This window comes from Triticum dicoccoides, chromosome 3B (assembly GCF_002162155.2).
Source record: "Triticum dicoccoides isolate Atlit2015 ecotype Zavitan chromosome 3B, WEW_v2.0, whole genome shotgun sequence".
Lineage (NCBI taxonomy): Eukaryota > Viridiplantae > Streptophyta > Magnoliopsida > Poales > Poaceae > Triticum > Triticum dicoccoides.
In genome coordinates this window covers 684,042,261-684,062,339 of record NC_041385.1, presented here as the reverse complement: position 1 = coordinate 684,062,339, position 20,079 = coordinate 684,042,261, and the positions used below count along the sequence as shown (strand labels likewise).

At 42.4% G+C, this 20,079-nt stretch overlaps 1 protein-coding gene across 1 annotated transcript in view; it reads right to left on the bottom strand.

Moving 5' to 3' along the window:
- The window catches only part of LOC119279794 (protein PLASTID TRANSCRIPTIONALLY ACTIVE 10-like), a 38,212-nt gene that overhangs the window by 828 nt on the left and 17,305 nt on the right, over nucleotides 1–20,079 (bottom strand). Inside the window, exons 2-12 of the mRNA XM_037560913.1 lie at nucleotides 3,815–4,618; nucleotides 2,691–2,750; nucleotides 2,570–2,599; nucleotides 2,399–2,472; nucleotides 1,980–2,061; nucleotides 1,168–1,241; nucleotides 948–1,014; nucleotides 695–787; nucleotides 409–585; nucleotides 248–298; nucleotides 14–165 (exon numbers count right to left, since the gene is read on the bottom strand). Coding sequence (XP_037416810.1) covers nucleotides 14–165; nucleotides 248–298; nucleotides 409–585; nucleotides 695–787; nucleotides 948–1,014; nucleotides 1,168–1,241; nucleotides 1,980–2,061; nucleotides 2,399–2,472; nucleotides 2,570–2,599; nucleotides 2,691–2,750; nucleotides 3,815–4,618 — 1,664 coding nt within the window. The remainder of the gene's footprint in view (nucleotides 1–13; nucleotides 166–247; nucleotides 299–408; nucleotides 586–694; nucleotides 788–947; nucleotides 1,015–1,167; nucleotides 1,242–1,979; nucleotides 2,062–2,398; nucleotides 2,473–2,569; nucleotides 2,600–2,690; nucleotides 2,751–3,814; nucleotides 4,619–20,079) is intronic.

Sequence of the window (20,079 nt, the reverse complement as noted above, 5' to 3'; positions counted from 1 at the left end):
AGTTGCAGGTTACCAGCATATGTCTCTGAGGAGAGCTTCCCTTTCTTCGTAAGAGCGACGCCACTGCAGCAGATCGTACTCGTCCATTTCTTTGTTCCGTCGCATCTTCCCGATTTTGTACTCCTCTCCTCTTTCTTGTGCTTCCGCTTTGAGCCTTTTAATCTCCTGCGTCAGTTAAATTTCAGCATCAGTAAAGGAATGGCAGAGTGGCTAAACAAAATCCACCTAATGATGGAAGATACGGTACCTCACGCTCAGCACGAGCAGCCTTCATATCAAGTTCTTTGATGTTTACATTCTACAACAGAAAAAGTTCAGAACCACAATGGGCGTATCATTAAGGGATCGCTGTACTGTGAAATAAACACCCAATGATGATCAACGTAATCATGGCACACAAATGCGTACCACAACTTTCTTTTTAAGCACTGTTTCTTTGACACGTCCTTCAGTGTATTGAATCCTGTTTTCTTCGTCGAATGAGGATGTATCAACTGTTGACTCGTACGTCACATCCTTGAATTTATCTGGATTTTCATCCTCGTGGTCTAAAATCATCTGCTCTGCATTATGCCATTCCCAAAGCTGCAAGCAGATAAAAAACATTCCTGCTAAACCTATCGAATGGGAACCAAATGTAAACACTAGGAGGGAGCAAGAGACACAAGCATGTTAGAGGTAGATATGTGTCTACCGTTTCAACAAAGGGGTGGTCTGACACCAAAGGTTCTGTTTCCATGTCTGTCAAAGGCTTTTTCCTAGGAATGGGCGGCCTTCCACCTTCGCGCTGTCAGTGCATATAAAGGTAAGAAGCACACACAAGCACATAACACTGATGAAGCAAGAACAAAAATAATGTGAAAATCCTTGAGGGAATTACTAGATTTAACGAAGTAGCAGAAAACAGAATCAGGAGAGCAAATGTTAAATCAATTGAAAAGTCATACCCACAGCTGCTCTTCGTTTGTATCCTCCTTTCGGTGAAATATTGGTGGGAAGTCAAACCTATTAAATCTGCAGCAAGGAAGCAGATAGACAACCCTGAGTCAACCGAGACTGAAGGTAAATCGAAGCAATGCATAACACAACGGACATTAAAGCCGTCACACAATCAGGACTCGTCAGAGTGACCGAGGATAAGGATAGTGAGTTAGTGACGGCACTCACATTAGGTGATCAATGTTAGGATAGACAAGGCGCATTTCAAGTGGGAAACGAAACCGGTATGGATCTCGTTTGGCCTGCAAAACAATAGATAGTTATAATTCACTAGTAAGGCATATCTACGAAAGTTACTGAAATTCCAGGATCCAGGTTGCAAAGAAAAAAAAATATCTTATAAAAAAACTACTCCCGATCCACATTACTTGTCGCAGCTTAGTATAAAGTTGTACTGAAGTTGTGACAAGTAATATGGATCAGAGGGAGTAACAAAATTGTACTCGAAAGTGCTCATTTGATCCCGAGCTCACATGCTCTCTGATGAACAGTAAAATCATAAAAAAAAACTGGATTTTTTTGTGATAAACATTGATGAAAGTTTTAACATCCTGCAAAATATCGTGATGAAATAACATTCGTGGAGGTCTGGAAAAAAAAATCAATGCTTCCAACAATAGTCTTTTCAGAGCATCGATTTTAATTATTATTTTTTTTGGCCCAGACCCACACGAATGTCATTTCATCACAAAAAATTGCAGGCGGTAAAAACATTCATCAATGTTTATCAGTATCGCAAAAAAAATCAGATTTTTTTGATTTTGTTTACTATTTTTTCGGATGTTACTGTTCATCAGAGAGCATGCGAGCTCGGGTTCAATTACTCCAGGTCCAATTGTACTTTGGTAATGCCAAAGCACCACTAACATATCATAATGCAATGTGGATAACCAGGCATTCCTCCACTACATATTGTTTACCATTAGATATCTTCAGAAGCAGCAACAGAAATTGGAAAATGAACTTCAAGGATAACTAACCAGAATTTCCACATAGACATTCATGCCAGGTTTGATATGGTGGCGGATCCAATACCAATCGTTTCCTTTTATTGGCACCCACCTAAACATATAAAGAGATGCAACCACACAAATTAAATATTTTCTTTACTATAACAAGTTATGTAAGAACAGTAGAATATTCTAAGAAGGCAAAGGTAGGCCTGAGTGCCATTCATTAATCATCATTCAACATAATGCTATTGGTAGAATATTGTGATGCAGTTTCGTGCCAACATGCAGATGTCCTTAATATTTCCATGTAGTATTATTCACCGTAGCTAACAGGTCACATTTAAAAGCAAGACAACAACAAAATGCTACTAAAATATCATAACACATCATCTTATATCAGCCATGGTAACTCCACAATTGCGCAGAAGATTTAAAGGAGTACATACCCATCATGTGTGCCACCAATGTCCACAAAAGCTCCTTGATGGAGGTGAATAGAGATCACTTTACCGTAACATATCTGCATGTGGTAGATTGAACCATTTACCAAAGGTTAAAATGGTAACAGTCAGCAAGTTACTGAAGAGGGAAGGTACAATCAAAAGTTTAAGTGGAACCTGTCCAGGGTAGAAGAATGGAAGTTCCAGCTGCACAAAAGCAATCAACAAATCAGCAATTAACAGGACCAGGAAAAATAGAACTAAAATAGGCAGCAAATTCAAGAGCAAATGGACATACCATATCTTCTCGGTAGTCCTTACCTCTTTTTCGTCTACCAGGGTAGTAATCCTGATCAAACTGCATAACAAAAATAGCCAAGTAGAATATTACTGCTCAGTCCTGAAATGATGAGAATGGCTACAAACACTTGAGGAGATGACAAGCCAGACTCAAAATCATTGTGATAATCCAAGTATATGAAGAAACCAGAACAATTGAAGGAACCAAAAGTAGTTGACTAGCTTGCAGGGCTATCATTAAAAGGCTGTGTTTCTTAAGTGAAATGCAACCATCGCTGGCCTGGATAGTAATAGTGGCAAAATACAATCATTATTAGCTGTATAGCTTATAGGAAATCATAGTGCTAGGTCCACAATAGTAACGTCCATAACCCGACAAATAACAAGTTAGGCTACTGGCTCCAAAGTTCAGTTACTGGGGAAAGTATGAAGTTAACACTTATTTTGCAGTCCAGGGCAAATGCAAAACAGATATCTTGAGTTTATCTAAAAATAAATAACAAGGCACCGCCAGCCAACACCAATCACAAGAGTTGAAAGTTGAAACAAAGGTGTACGCGGATTGCAGAACAACATTGTTCACAACCAATGTGCAACTAAACAGACACATGACAGGCTACTGAATAGTGTACACTAACATGATACCGTGCTACTGCATTTGAGCATTTATACAGTCTACTTCAACAAGGAAATATATCATGGAACAACTATCACAATGCATCACTATAATCATTCTACAAGGGTCCTCTTGAACTAACTAATAACCATTGAAATAATACTACATCTCCTTTTTGAACTAATCACGAGAAGGTACTTCCTTTCGAAATTATCAAGGGTGATAACATACTGGGGAGCAGTGATCAACACATCTCATGACAAATATGTGGCTGATGAAGCTCCCCTGTATGTGGGCTGCAGATTTGCAGCCACAACAATCATTTAACTACAAGCAGGCCACTAATTTTAAAAGCCAACTTCAATTGCATCATACCAGAACAAATTTACAATGTTCTGCTGTGAGCTGCAATGACGAACTATTTTCTCATAGAATCATAATGGCCATTGCGGATTTGCAGAGTACTGGACACAGATAATTGATCGAGTTATAGTGATATACATTACCTTGTAGGACTCCTCCTCCAGCCTGTCCCTGTTGGTATCCACCCACTCCTTGTACTGCTTCAGGAACACCTTGTACCGCTCCAGCGCCAGATCCTGCGGCGCGTCCTCCACCTTCTCCACGTTGGTCACCCCCTTGGCGGCGGCCGCCTCCATGTCCACCCGCTCCGACGCCGCCCTGTGAGCCTCCCTTATGAAGGCCAGCTCGTCCTGGTCCACCTCCCAGCCGGGCGGCGGCCAGTCCCGCGGCGGGACGAGCCGCAGCGGCAGCCGGCCGGCCCACGAGGTCTCGAGGGGCTCAGGCGTCTCGCGCATGGAGAAGAGGCGCTCGAGGTACCCCGGCTCGGACTCCACCTTCTCGCGGTACGCCGGGGTGAGCATGCGGAACGCCTCGACGGACTCCGGCGAGGTGAGCGGCACCTCCTCGCCCTCGTTCAGGCTGTGGCGCGCGAAGGCGACCTCGGGGCTCATCGCCTCCTCCCAGGGCGCCCACCCGTGCTCGACCCAGCTCCGGCGGCGCGCGACGTCCTCGGGCTCGGTGTTCTTGACGAGGATGGAGGGGAGCACGGGCGGGTCGTCGGCGGGGATCTCGTCAGGGCCCGAGGGGGAGACGGACAGGGCGAGGCGGCGGAGGCGGGACCGAAGTACGGGCTTGGGGCGGAGGCCCGGAGGGGCGAGGAGGTGTAGGAAGGTGGCGGTGGTCGCCATTTTCTTGCGGGGTTTGGAAGGACGGCACGGCGGTCGGTCGGTCGTCCCGTCGAGGGGTTTAAGACGCCGGGAGGATAAGGTGCGGCCGCGGGGAGCCACCTGTCAGCGAGCGATCCAGCTCCGTTATTACCAGTTATTTTTATTTCAGAATCTCGCCTTTTCTTTTCCAAACTCCCGTTACTCACTCACTCGTTCCTGCTACCTCCGTCCTGGTTTACAGTCCGCTTACATTTTAGATCATATTTTAATTAATACTCCCTCTGTCTCATAATATAAAAACATTTTAGCCATTATATTAATATTAAAAACATTTTTATATTATGGGACGGAGAGAGTAAAATCTAAATTATACATAGCAAATCATTATAAACTGTTGCATTTGAATACTACCAATATATTTTTTTTTTGACATGGGTTAACATTTTGCTAGTCAAATATAGGTCAGACTTTGATCGAAAATGTTAGTGAATGTCAACAAATATTATATCTTTGGATTCGTATTTAAATGTAGTTTTTAATGATATAATTTTTGGTGACATGCATGAATATTTTGTTAGTTAAATTTATGGTCAAAGTTTGACATAGATTGCAATGGGGGCCAATAAACCAGGACGAAGGTAGTAATTCTCTGGCCATGGCACCAATAACAATGACTTTCAATGCAACCAATGAAGTGATTGCATGCATGTCCCTTTTTATGAAGCCTCGCTTTGAAAGCGAGGCTTTATAAAAAGGGACATGCTTGTGATGTTGTAAGGCCTAATAAACTCGGACAGAGGGAGTACTTCCGTCCTGGTTTACAATGCACTTATATTTTAGACCATATTTTAATTAATAAAATATAAGTTATACATAGCAAATCATTATAAACTACATTCAAATACTACAAATCTAATAAGAAAAATTGTGACAATGTGTTAACATTTTGCTAGTCAAATATATGGTCAGACTTTGATCGAAAATATGATGAGATTCCCCCGCAAAAAATATATGATGAGATTAATAAACCCAGATAAAGGTGATGCTAGAGTAGTGAGAGTAGTGCATATGATATATTAGCCTCGAGAAGTAATTATTTTTAAAAGCCAATCTTTGCCAAAGATTGTCTTTTCATATATAAGCATTTATATTTTGAAATGGATGGAAAAAGTGTTACTTTCACATAGTTATATACTCCCTCCACTCGCACCCTTAAGCGTAATTATGTCTCAACTTTTAATTTTCCCGTTGAACAAGGCGGACACCATCAACACGTCTTTGCTTTTATCGTAGTGCGCCTGTTATGACCCTCCAAAAGCACCTATCCCCATAGGCAAATATGACCCTCCAAATATCTGCATACGTTTTCAGAAAGTGTTTAGGTGTGCTCTGTATAAGTTCTTACATTTTCTGTCACATAACTACACCCCCTGTACTTCCCATTCCAACTCATTTCAACGTGTATGTTGTGTGTGACACATCGAGAGCATGCAACAACAACAAACATGATCGCGGGCACAAGGCCCTCCAAGGTGACTGTAAGTGCATCTAGTGCCCCTTAGTGATTTTGGTGTATTGAAAACTTATAGGTTAAGGGAGTAATATGTTTGTGAGTGTACATAGGCTCTGTAAGTCGATGAGGAGTTTGATATTTACAGTGAAAGTCGACTCCTAAAAATGAATGTCTTCAGCTGAAGACTTTGGTTCTCCTGAAAACTTTGAAAGTGAAGAAATTGGTGTGACCTTGAAGACTTGGATATTCATGCGAGGATTATGAAGCGTGAAGACTTTTGTTTTCGTAGTTTCATTTTCTCTTTCTTGAGTCATAGGAAACACCGTACTGTTAAAGGGGGTCGAGGTAATACTAAGGAAACTGATTTCCACGTGATGCTCGTCTCAAAATCATACACCTACCCAACCCTTTCGAGTGAAGCCATTCGAAATCTCATATCAGTTCAGTCAATTTCTTCAGTGACAGAGACGAAGATCTTCTGGTCTCTGAGGAATTTGTTCTGACTGAGGAGTTAGGAATTTGTCACTGTGGATTGCCTACACAGTGAGGAACATGATAGCCCTGAGGAATTTGGACCTCAAATCCGACCGTTGTTGTGCTACGCGTCAGCTGTCCAAAAATATCCTACCACCTAACGGTCATATCCTTGAAGGGCATTTATGTCTTATCATGTCAGGCTGCTCCCTAGGCTATAAATAGCCCCCCCCCCCCTCAACCACTAGCTGGTTGGTTGCTCCGAGAGAAACTAACACTTGTCATTTAAGAGCATCCCATCCTCCGAGGACTTTGAGCAAAAATCATCAAGTGAGGAAAACCCAAATCCCAAACCCAAACCTATAAACCCAAAGTGATTGAGCATCACTGAAGAGATTGTTCTTGCATGGAACCGACATTTGTTACCTTTGAGGACTATTTATCCTCCAGACGGTTAGGCGTCATGGTTTGAGCATCCAAGAGGATTTGTGGATCGCCGAGTGACCAAGTCTGTGAAGGTTTGGAAGTCACCTGTGAAGACTTACCACGAGTGTTGGGCGAGGTCTGCGTGATCTTAGCTCAAGGAGAATACTGTGAGGACTGTGTGTCCGGGACTGTGTGTCCTCGAGTTTAAATACTCAGCGATCCAACCAGACATACAATTGTCACATCAGTTGGAACTGGTCTGCTAAATCATTGTCTTCACCAAGCCTACTGGTTCTATTTCCTCAACCCTTTCATTTCCTCATTCATGTGTTGATGAACCTGATCATTACTGTTTGAAGACTTTGATTGAAGACTTTGTCTATTTCCTCAACCCTATTTCTTCAGTCACATTGTCTTCAGCCTGCTTATCATGTGTTTACGCTTTCTGTACTCTGTGTTCTTCTTTCATTTCATCATGATGACTATGCTATTGCTCTGTGATGCTTATACCTGAGTACTTATTCCGCTATTAGTTGTTTGTGACTTAGGAATTTCCTCACCCTGAAATTCCTCAGTGACGAATTTGTAAAAATCGCCTATTCACTCCCCCTCTAGTCGACTTAACGCACTTTCAATTGGTATCAGAGCAAGGTACTTCTTTATTCTGTGTGATTTTGGTTTAACCACTTGGAGTTTTAGTTATGTCAACTGCATGTATGATCAAGGTCTCGGCTAGGTGTCCTACCTTTGATGGGACGGACTACCCCTACTAGAAGAACAAGATGTGCATGCATCTTGAGGCAATTGATAACAATCTCTGGTATGTTGTGGAAAATGGTGTTCCCTCAGTCACTCCATCTGCGAATGATGCTAATGTGAAGAGATTCAAGCAACTCGATTCTCAAGCGAAGAATATTATATGTGGCCATCTGAGCAAAGGACAGCACGACAGAGTGAGTGCCCTGGAAACTGCCAAGCTGATTTGGGACAAGCTGTCCAAGGTCAACGAAGGAGTCTCAACTCAACGTGACTCCCGAGTTGATGTTCTTCGCAATCTCTTCAACCGCTTCAAAAGACTCGACAACGAAAATGTTCAGCAAACCTTCGATCGCCTCACTGACATCTCAAATGAACTTCAAGCACTTGGTGCCACTGACATCACCGACCATGAGGTGGTGAAGAAATTGCTGAGATCACTTGATTCCTCATTTGATACTCTTGCACTGATGATTCAGGAGCGAGTTGATTACAAGTCCCTAGATCCCACTGATATCCTCGAGAGGCTAAATACTAATGAGTTCCAGCTTGCTGAGAAGAGAGATCTCTATGGACCGAGCTATGGAAGATCACGTGCACTGAAGGCCAAGGCAGCCTCCGAATCTGAAGCTGAAGATTCTGGTAGCAGCCTTGGTGATCCTGAAGAACTGAGCCAGGAGCTAGCAATGCTCGTGAAGAAATTCCAGAAGTTCTCTCGCCGTGGTCGCTTTGGAAAGTCTTCAAGAAATGATGATTCCTCGTCTCGTGACTACAAAAAAAGAACTTGCCACAAATGCAAGAAACCTGGTCACTACATGTCTGATTGTCCTCTGTGGGAAAAGGAATCAAAGAAGAAGAAGCACAAAGATGATGATTCTGATGACTCAAAGAAGAAGAAGAAATCCTCAAAGTCTTCATCATCAAAATCTTCAAAGTCTTCATCTCACAAGAAGAGCAGTTCCAAGAAGGCCCGAGCATTCATTGGTAAGGAAATGGACTCTGAAGCTGAATCTGAGGATAATGTGGAAAAGGAGGAATCTGAGGAGTCAGACTCTGGTGTGGCGAGCTTAGCCCTCGCTACTGCATACGTCAGCAAGTCCATCTTCAACACTGAAGGAAATGACCTCCCCAACTCTGCTGACAAGAGCGTCGATGACTATGCTCCCACCTACTGCTTCATGGCAAAAGGTGCCAAGGTACTCAAACATTCCCCCTCTGACTCTAGTGAGGGTGAATCCGATGACAATCTCAATCCTAGCTATTCCAAACTTGCTAAAATTGTTGTTAAACAACAGAAGGCTTTAGAAAAGATTCAAAATCAACTAGACAGAAGCGATGACCTGTTGGGTGAGGAATTGAATCCGACTAAGGCTGTGACAGATAATCTTCAGAGACTTCAGACTAAGTTTGAAAACCTTCAAAATCATCATAACACTCTCTTAACTGATCATGAGAAGATTCTTATGAATTTCTTTAGAGAAAGCAAGATCTTGAGAAGCTAAAAGTGAGTTATGAAGATCTTCAGAAGGAAAATGATTCATTGCTTGCTCAACAGATCAGTTCCACTCAGGAATAATTTATTCCACCATGTCTAAAATGCATTGAGCGTGAATCTGCTAATTCATCACTTGAATGTTCAAATGCTTCTATTGCTGCAAATGCTTCAACTGTCTTTGTAGTCACAAATTCCTCATCTGAGGATACCACAAGTATCACTGACGATAATGCAGGGCTGAAGGAATTGTATGTGACAGGCATTTACAAAAGCCTCAAAGGACATCAGACTCTATGTGATGTGCTCAGAAAGCAGATCTTGAACAGGAAACCTAGGAAAGAGGGTATTGAAGGAAATATGCCCTAGAGGCAATAATAAAGTTATTATTTATTTCCTTATTTCATGATAAATGTTTATTATTCATGCTAGAATTGTATTAACCGGAAACATGATACATGTGTGAATACATAGACAAACTGAGTGTCACTAGTATGCCTCTACTTGACTAGCTCATTAATCAAAGATGGTTATGTTTCCCAGCCATGGACAACAAGTTGTCATTTGATTAACGGGATCACATCATTAGGAGAATGATGTGATTTACTTGACCCATACCATTAGCTTAGCACTTGATCGTTTAGTATGTTGTTATTGCTTTCTTCATGACTTATACATGTTCCTATGACTATGAGATTATGCAACTCCCGTTTACCGGAGGAACCTTTGTGTGCTATCAAACATCACAACATAACTGGGTGATTATAAAGGTGCTCTACAGGTGTCTCCAAAGGTACTTGTTGGGTTGGCATATTTCGAGATTAGGGTTTGTCACTCCCATTGTCGGAGAGGTATCTCTGGGCCCACTCGGTAAAGCACATCACTATAAGCCTTGCAAGCATTGCAACTAATGAGTTAGTTGCGGGATGATGTATTACGGAACGAGTAAAGAGACTTGCCGGTAACGAGATTGAACTAGGTATGGAGATACCAACGATCGAATCTCGGGCAAGTAACATACCGATGACAAAGGGAACAACGTATGTCGTTATGCGGTTTGACCAATAAAGATCTTCGTAGAATATGTGGGAGCCAATATGAGCATCCAGGTTCCGCTATTGGTTATTAACCGGAGACGTGTCTCGGTCATGTCTACATAGTTCTCGAACCCGTAGGGTCTGCACGCTTAAAGTTCGATGACGGTTATATTATGAGTTTATGTGTTTTGATGTACCAAAGGTAGTTCGGAGTCCCGGATGTGATCACGGACATGACGAGGAGTCTCTAAATGGTCAAGACGTAAAGATCGATATATTGGACGACTATATTTGGACATCGGAATGGTTCCGGGTGAGATCGGGATAATACCGGAGCACCGGGAGGTTATCAGAACCCCCCGGGAGGTATATGGGCCTTAATGGGCTTTAGTGGAAAGGAGGGGAAAGGAGAAAGGGAGGGGGCGCCCCCCCCCCAAGCCCAATCCGAATTGGGAGGGGGCCGGCCCCCCCTTTCCTTCCTCCCTCCTTCCTCTTCCTTCCCTCTCCCTCTCCAAGTAGGAAAAGGAGGAGTCCTACTCCCAGTGGGAGTAGGACTCCCCCCTTGGGCGTGCCTCCTCCTCCTGGCCGGCCTCCTCCTCCCCTCCTTTATATACGGAGGAGGGGGGCACCCCATAGACACAACAATTGATCCCTTGGATCTCTTAGCCGTGTGCGGTGCCCCCCTCCACCATAGTCCACCTCGATAATATCGTAGCGGTGCTTAGGCGAAGCCCTGTGTCGGTAGGACATCATCATCGTCACCACGCCGTCATGCTGACGGAACTCTCCCTCAAAGCTCGGCTGGATTGGAGTTCGAGAGACGTCATCGAGTTGAACGTGTGCGGAACTCGGAGGTGTCGTGCATTCGGTACTTGATCGGTCGGATCGTGAAGACGTACGACTACATCAACCGCGTTGTGCTAACGCTTCCGCTTTCGGTCTACGAGGGTACATGGACACACTCTCCCCTCTCATTGCTATGCATCACCATGATCTTGTGTGTGCGTAGGAATTTTTTTGAAATTACTACGTTCCCCAATAGTGGCATCCGAGCCAGGTTTATGCGTAGATGTTATATGCACGAGTAGAACACAAGTGAGTTGTGGGCGATACAAGTCATACTGCTTACCAGCTTGTCATACTTTGGTTCGGCGGTATTGTTGGATGAAGCGGCCCGGACCGACATTACGCGTACGCTCACGCGAGACTGGTTCTACCGACGTGCTTTGCACATAGGTGGCTGGCGGGTGTCAGTCTCTCCAACTTTAGTTGAACTGAGTGTGGCTACGCCCGGCCCTTGTTGAAGGTTAAAACAGCACTAACTTGACGAAATATCGTCGTGGTTTTGATGCGTAGGTAAGAACGGTTCTTGCTCAGCCCATAGCAGCCACGTAAAACTTGCAACAACAAAGTAGAGGACGTCTAACTTGTTTTTGCAGGGCATGTTGTGATGTGATATGGTCAAGGCATGATGCTATATTTTATTGTATGAGATGATCATGTTTTGTAACCGAGTTATCGACAACTGGCAGGAGCCATATGGTTGTCGCTTTATTGCATGCAATGCAATCGCCCTGTAATTGCTTTATTTTATCACTAAGCGGTAGCGATAGTCGTAGAAGCAATACTTGGCGAGACGACAACGATGCTACGATGGAGATCAAGGTGTCGTGCCGGTGACGATGGTCATCATGACGGTGCTTCGGAGATGGAGATCACAAGCACAAAATTATGATGGCCATATCATATCACTTATATTGATTGCATGTGATGTTTATCCTTTATGCATCTTATCTTGCTTTGATTGACGGTAGCATTATAAGATGATCTCTCACTAAATTTCAAGATAAAAGTGTTCTCCCTGAGTATGCACTGTTGCCAAAGTTCGTCGTACCCAGACACCACGTGATGATCGGGTGTGAGAAGCTCTACGTCCATCTACAACTGGTGCAAGCCAGTTTTGCACACACAAAATACTCAGGTTAAACTTGACGAGCCTAGCATATGCAGATATGGCCTCGGAACACTGAGACCGAAAGGTCGAGCGTGAATTATATAGTAGATATGATCAACATAGTGATGTTCACCATTGAAAACTACTCCATTTCACGTGATGGTCAGTTATGGTTTAGTTGATTTGGATCACGTGATCACTTAGATGATTAGAGAGATGTCTATCTAAGTGGGAGTTCTTAAGTAATATGATTAATTGAACTTTAATTTATCATGAACTTAGTCATGGTAGTATTTTGCAAATAATGTTGTAGATCAATAGCTTGCGTTGTTGCTTCCTTATGTTTTTATATATGTTCCTAGAGAAAACTATGTTGAAAGATGATAGTAGCAATGATTTGGACTAGGTCCGTGATCTGAGGCGTATCCTCATTGCTACACAGAAGAATTATGTCCTTGATGCACTGCTGGTGACAGACCTATTGCAGGAGCAGATGCAGACGTTATGAACGTTTGGCTAGCTCAATATGATGACTACTTGATAGTTTAGTGCACCATGCTTAACGGCTTAGAATCGGGACTTCAAAGACGTTTTGAACGTCATGGACCATATGAGATGTTCCAGGAATTGAAGTTAATATTTCAAGCAAATACCCGAGTTGAGAGATATGAAGTCTCCAACAAGTTCTATAGCTAAAAGATGGAGGAGAATTGCTCAACTAGTGAGAAAGTGCTTAGATTGTCTAAGTACTACAATCGCTTGAATCAAGTGGGAGTTAATCTTCCAGATAAGATAGTGACTGGCAGAGTTCTCTAGTCACCATCACCAAGTTACTGGAACTTCGTGATGAACTATAATGCAAGGGATGACGAAAATGATTCCCGAGCTCTTCGTGATGCTGAAATCGACGAAGGTAGAAACCAAGAAAAGAGCATCAAGTGTTGATGATTGATAAGACCACTAGTTTCAAGAAAAGGGCAAAGGAAAAGAAAGGGAACTTCAAGTAGAATGGCAAGCAAGTTGTCACTCCCGTGAAGAAACCCAAAGCTAGACCAAAGCCTGAAACTAAGTGCTTCTACTGCAAAGAAAATGGTCACTGGAAGCGGAAATGCCCTAAATATTTGGTGGATAAGAAGGATGGCAAAATGAACAAGGGTATATTTGATATACAGGTTATTGATGTGTACCTTACTAGTGTTTATAGTAGCCCCTGAGTATTTGATACTTGTTCGGTTGCTAAGATTAGTAAGTCGAAACAGGAGTTACAGAATAAACAGAGACTAGTTGAGGGTGAAGTAACGATGTGTGATGGAAGTGGTTCCAAGATTGATATGATCATCATCGTACACTCTCTATATTTTCGAGATTAGTGTTGAACCTAAATAAATGTTATTTGGTGTTTGCGTTGAGCATAAATATGATTAGATCATGTTTATTGCGATATGATTATTCATCTAAGACAGAGAATAAATTGTTATTTTGTTTACATGAATAAAACCTTCTATGGTCATACACCCAATGTTGATGGTTTATTAAATCTTGATCATGGTGATACACATATTCATAATATTGATGCCAAAAGATGCAAAGTTGATAATGATAGTGCAACATATTTGTGGCACTACCGTTTGGGTCATATCGGTGTAAAGTGCATGAAGAAACTCCATAAAGATGGATTTTTGAATCATTTGATTATGAATCATTTGATGCTTGCGAACCGTGCCTTATGGGCAAGATGACTAAAACTCCGTTCTCCGGAACAATGGAATGAGCTAGTGACTTATTGGAAATAATACATACTGATGTATGCGGTCCAATGAGTATTGATGCTCGTGGAAGGTATCGTTATTTTCTGACCTTCACAAGATGATTTGAGCAGATATGAGTATATCTACTTAATGAAACACAAGTCTGAAACATTTGAAAAGTTCAAAGAATTTCAGAGTGAAGTGGAGAATCATCGTAACAAGAAAATAAAGTTTCTACGATCTGATCATGGAGGAGAATATTTGAGTTACGAGTTTGGCCTTCATATAAAACAATTGGAATAGTTTCATAGTTCACACCACCTGGAACACCACAATGTTATGGTGTGTCCGAACATCGTAACTGCACTTTATTGGATATTGTGCGACCTATGATGTCTCTTATCGGTTTACCACTATTGTTTTGGGGTTATGCATTAGAGACAGTTGCATTCACTTTAAATAGGGCACCATCGAAATCCGTTGAGATGACGGCTTATGAACTGTGGTTTGGCAAGAAACCAAAGTTGTCGTTTCTTAAAGTTTGGGGCTGCGATGCTTATGTGAAAAAGTTTCAACCTGATAAGCTCGAACCTAAATCATAGAAGTGCGTCTTCATAGAATACCCAAAGGAATCTGTTGGGTACACCTTCTATCACAGATCCGAAGGCAAGATATTCGTTGCTAAGATGTATCCTTTCTAGAGAAGGAGTTTCTCTCGAAAGAAGTGAGTGGGAGGAAAGTAGAACTTGATGAGGTAATTGTACCTTCTCCCTTATTGAAAAGTAGTTCATCATAGAAGACAGTTCCAGTGATTCCTACACCAATTAGTGAGGAAGTTAATGATGATGATCATGAAACTTCAGATCAAGTTGCTACCGAACCTCGTAGGTCTTCCAGAATAAGATCCGCACCAGAGTGGTACGGTAATCCTGTTCTGGAAGTCATGTTACTAGACCATGATGAACCTATGAACTATGAGGAAACGATGATGAGCCCAGATTCCGCGAAATGGCTTGAGACCATGAAATCTGAGATGGGATCCATGTATGAGAACAAAGTGTGGATTTTGGTTGTCTTCCCCGATGATCGGCAAGCCATAGAAAATAAATGGATCTTCAAGAGGAAGACGGACGCTGATAGTAGTGTTACTATCTACAAAGCTTGACTTGTGGCAAAAAGTTTTTTTGACAAGTTCAAGGTGTTGAATACGATGAGATTTTCTCACTCATATCGATGCTTAAGTCTGTCCGAATCATGTTAGCAATTGCCACATTTTATGAAATCTAGCAAATGGATGTCAAAACTACATTCCTTAATGGATTTATTAAAGAAGAGTTGTATATGATGCAACCAGAAGGTTTTGTCAATCCTAAAGGTGCTAACAAAGTGTGCAAGCTCCAGCAATCCATCAATGGACTGGTGCAAGCATCTCGGAGTTGGAATATATGCTTTGATGAGTTGATCAAAGCATATGGTTTTATGCAGACTTTTGGAAGGCCTGTGTTTACAAGAAAGTGAGTGGGAGCACTACAGCGTTTCTGATAAGTATATGTGAATGACATATTGTTGATCGGAAATGATGTAGAATTTTCTGGAAAGCATAAAAGAGTGTTTAAAAGGAGTTTTCCAAAGAAAGACCTCGGTAAAGCTACTTACATATTAAGCATAAAGATCTATTAAGATAGATCAAGACGCTTGATAAGATTTTCAATTAGTACATACCTTGACAAGATTTTGAAGTATTTCAAAATGGAACAATCAAAGAAAGAGTTCTTGCTTGTGATGCAAAGTTGTGAAGTTGAGTAAGACTCAAAACCCGACCATGGCAGAAAATAGAAAGAGAATGAAAAGTCATTCCCTATGCCTCAGCCATAGGTTCTATAGAGTATGCTATGCTGTGTACCAGACCTATTGCATACCTTGCTCTGAGTTTGGCAAAGGAATACAATTTTGATCTAAGAGTAGATCACTAGACAGCGGTCAAGAATATCCTTAGTGAGGACTAAGGAGATGTTTCTCGATTATGGAGGTGATAAAAGAGTTCATCGTAAAGAGTTACATCGATGCAAGCTTTTACACCGATCCAGATGACTCTAAGTCTCAATCTGGATACATATTGAAAGTGGGAGCAATTAGCTAGAGTAGCTCCGTGCAGAGCATTGTAGAGATAGAATATTTGCAAAATACATACGGCTCTGAATGTGACAGACCCGTTGACTAAACTTCTCTCACGAGCAAAACATGATCATACCTTAGTACTCTTTGGGTGTTAATCACATAGCGATGTGAACTAGATTATTGACTCTAGTAAACCCTTCGGGTGTTGGTCACATGACGATGTGAACTATGGGTGTTAATCACATAGAGATGTGAATATTGGTGTTGAATCACATGATGATGTGAACTAGATTATTGACTCTAGTGCAAGTGGGAGACTGAAGAAAATATGCCCTAGAGACAATAATAAAGTTATTATTTATTTCCTTATTTCATGATAAATGTTTATTATTAATGCTAGAATTGTATTAACCGGAAACATGATACATGTGTGAATACATAGACAAACTGAGTGTCACTAGTATGCCTCTACTTGACTAGCTCATTAATCAAAGATGGTTATGTTTCCTAGCCATGGACAAAGAGTTGTCATTTGATTAACGGAATCACATCATTAGGAGAATGATGTGATTGACTTGACCCATTCTGTTAGCTTAGCACTTGATCGTTTAGTATGTTGCTATTGCTTTCTTCATGACTTATACATGTTCCTATGACTATGAGATTATGCAACTCCCGTTTACCGGATGAACACTTTGTGTGCTACCAAACATCACAACGTAACTGGGTGATTATAAAGGTGCTCTACAGGTGTCTCCAAAGGTACTTGTTGGGTTGGCATATTTCGAGATTAGGATTTGTCACTCCGATTGTCGGAGAGGTATCTCTGGGCCCACTCGGTAATGCACATCACTATAAGCCTTGCAAGCATTGCAACTAATGAGTTAGTTGCGGGATGATGTATTACGGAACGAGTAAAGAGACTTGTCGGTAACGAGATTAAACTAGGTATTGAGATACCGACGATTGAATCTCAGGCAAGTAACATACCGATGACAAAGGGAACAACGTATGTCATTATGCGGTTTGACTGATAAAGATCTTCGTAGAATATGTGGGAGCCAATATGAGCATCCAGGTTCCGCTATTGGTTATTGACCAAAGACGTGTCTCGGTCATGTCTACATAGTTCTCGAACCCCTAGGGTCCGCACGCTTAAAGTATGATGACGGTTATATTATGAGTTTATGTGTTTTGATGTACTGAAGGTAGTTCGGAGTCCCGGATGTGATCACAGACATGACGAGGAGTCTCGAAATGGTCGAGACGTAAAGATCGATATATTGGACGACTATATTTGGACAGCGGAATGGTTCCGGGTGAGATCGGGATAATACCGGAGCACCGGGAGGTATCGGAACCCCCCGGGAGGTATATGGGCCTTAATGGGCTTTAGTGGAAAGGAGGGGAAGGAGCAAGGGAGCCCCCCCCCCAAGCCCAATCCGAATTGGGGGGGGGGGGCGCCCCCCCCCCTTTCCTTCCTCCCTCCTTCCTCTTCCTTCCCTCTCCCTCTCCAAGTAGGAAAAGGAGGAGTCCTACTCCCGGTGGGAGTAGGACTCCCCCCTTGGGCACGCCTCCTCCTCCTGGCCGGCCCCCTCCTCCCCTCCTTTATATACGGAGGAGGGGGGCACCCCATAGACACAACAATTGATCCCTTGCATCTCTTAGCCATGTGCGGTGCCCCCCTCCACCATTGTCCACCTCGATAATATCGTAGTGGTGCTTAGGCGAAGTCCTGCATCGGTAGAACATCATCATCGTCACCACGCCGTCGTGCTGCCGGAACTCTCCCTCAAAGCTCGGCTGGATCGGAGTTCGAGGGACGTCATCGAGTTGAACGTGTGCTGAACTCGGAGGTGCCATGTGTTCGGTACTGGATCAGTCGGATCGTGAACACGTATGACTACGTCAACCGCATTGTGCTAAGCTTCCGCTTTCGGTCTACGAGGGTACGTGGACACACTCTCCCCTCTCGTTGCTATGCATCACCATGATCCTGTGTGTGCATAGGAATTTTTTTGAAATTACTACGTTCCCCAATAGGTATCGCCTTTGAGAGGAAACTCAATGCTGATGGGACCTACTGGAAACCTGAGCAGTATCTCAAAACCTCATGGGTTGCTGCAAAAGGACCTCCTATAGATCCATGCACTTTATCTGGCTTTACTTGTGATTCTTCATATTCCTCTAATGAGTCATTTGACTCCAACTATAAATTGTTCAAGAATCAGAATGGTGAAGTATTTGCTTGATATGTTGGAACTAACTACAGGAACGGTCCCCCTATGAAGAAAATCTGGGTTCCCAAAAGGTACCTTGAAAATCTTCAGGTGAATGTCATCATGACACACCCGTGAAGAACAGGAACCCAGATCAAATTCTTCATATGGATCAAATTCTTCACCTAGATCAAATTCCTCACATGGATCAAAATCCTCATATGAACATCATCATGCTAACACTTCTGTTCCGCAGGGAAAGTCAAAAGGCTATGAATCTGTGCATTATTCCTCAAACCATTATGTTCATAAGTCCTTGAAGAATTTCTCTGCTTATTCATATGCTTATCCTAACCACTCTTCTGTGAAACGAAGTGCACTGGCTTCAATGCCATATTTTTCTTATGGAGCTCGCATAATGATGAACTCTTTGCCACCCCTCCAGATGTGGGTGGTGAAGAAAAAGAACTAATCTCTTATGCAGGGTCAGGTCTCTGGACGAACTTAATCGTCTGAAGAATTTGCTGGAGACCAGAATGTGCTTGAATGGACGCAAGCTAATCATGTAGAAATGAATTCCTCATTTCTCACATCCGCATATTACTATTGTTGTTGATAAAATTGATATCATATTCTTCACTAATGAAGTATATGGGTTCGTAAGTTGCACTAATTCATCTACAGGACGAACAACCTAAAGCTACTGAGTGGGTCCTCGACAGTGGATGTACAAACCACATGACCGGTGACAGGAACTTGTTGATGGACACTGATTTTTCACCATCTCATCTGGAGCATATCACCTACGCTGACAAAGGCAAAAGCAAGGTATTGGGTCTAGGTAAGGTTGCGATCTCAAAGGATCGACACATGTACAAAGTCATACTTGTCGAGTCCTTAGGATTCAACCTCATGTCTGTCTCAATGCTTTGTGATCTTGATATGGTTGTTGTCTTTGGCAAATATCGTTGCATCGTGCTGATGGAATCTGACAACTCCAAAGTCTTCTAAGGCTTAGGAAAGGAGACTTGTAATTGTTGATTTCTCTGCAGGACCATAGCATGCCACATGTCTACTTGCAAAAGCTTCAGAATGCTGGCTATGGCATCGATGACTCGGTCATGCCAAGATGAGGAACTTGCATACACTCGCGAAGAAGAAGCATGTCATTGGCATCGAGGGTGTCAAATTCCTCAAAGATCATCTTTGTGGGGCTTGTGAGGCCGGAAAGATCACCAGAGCCAAGAATCCCTCGAAGACTATCATGACCATGTCTCGTCCTTTTGAATTACTTCATATGGATGTCTTTGGCCCTACTCACTATGCCACGTTCTCTAATTCTGCATCATTATATGGCTTTGTCATAGTTGATGACTATTCTCGTTACACATGGGTGCATATCATCACTTACAAAAATGAAGTACAGGAAGTCTTCAAACATTTTTACTCAAGGGATTCTACTAACTTCGGTGTGAAGATCAAACATATCAGGAGTGATAATGGAACTGAGTTCAAGAACACTGGTCTCGATGAATATCTTTGATATACTTGGTATTACTCACGAATTGTCTGCTCCCTATACTCCTCAGCGGAATGGCGTCGTGGAGCGCAAGAACAGAACTCTTGTTGAGATGGCTCACACCATGCTTGATGAATACAAGACACCTCAGCGCTTTTGGCCTGAAGCCATTGATACTGCATGCCACATCATCAATAGGGTATATCTTCACAAATTCTTAAAAAAGACCTCATATGAACTCCTAAGTGACAAGAAACCCAATGTAAGTTATTTCAAAGTCTTCGGTGCTAAATGCTGGATTAGAGATCCTCACCATCACTCTAAA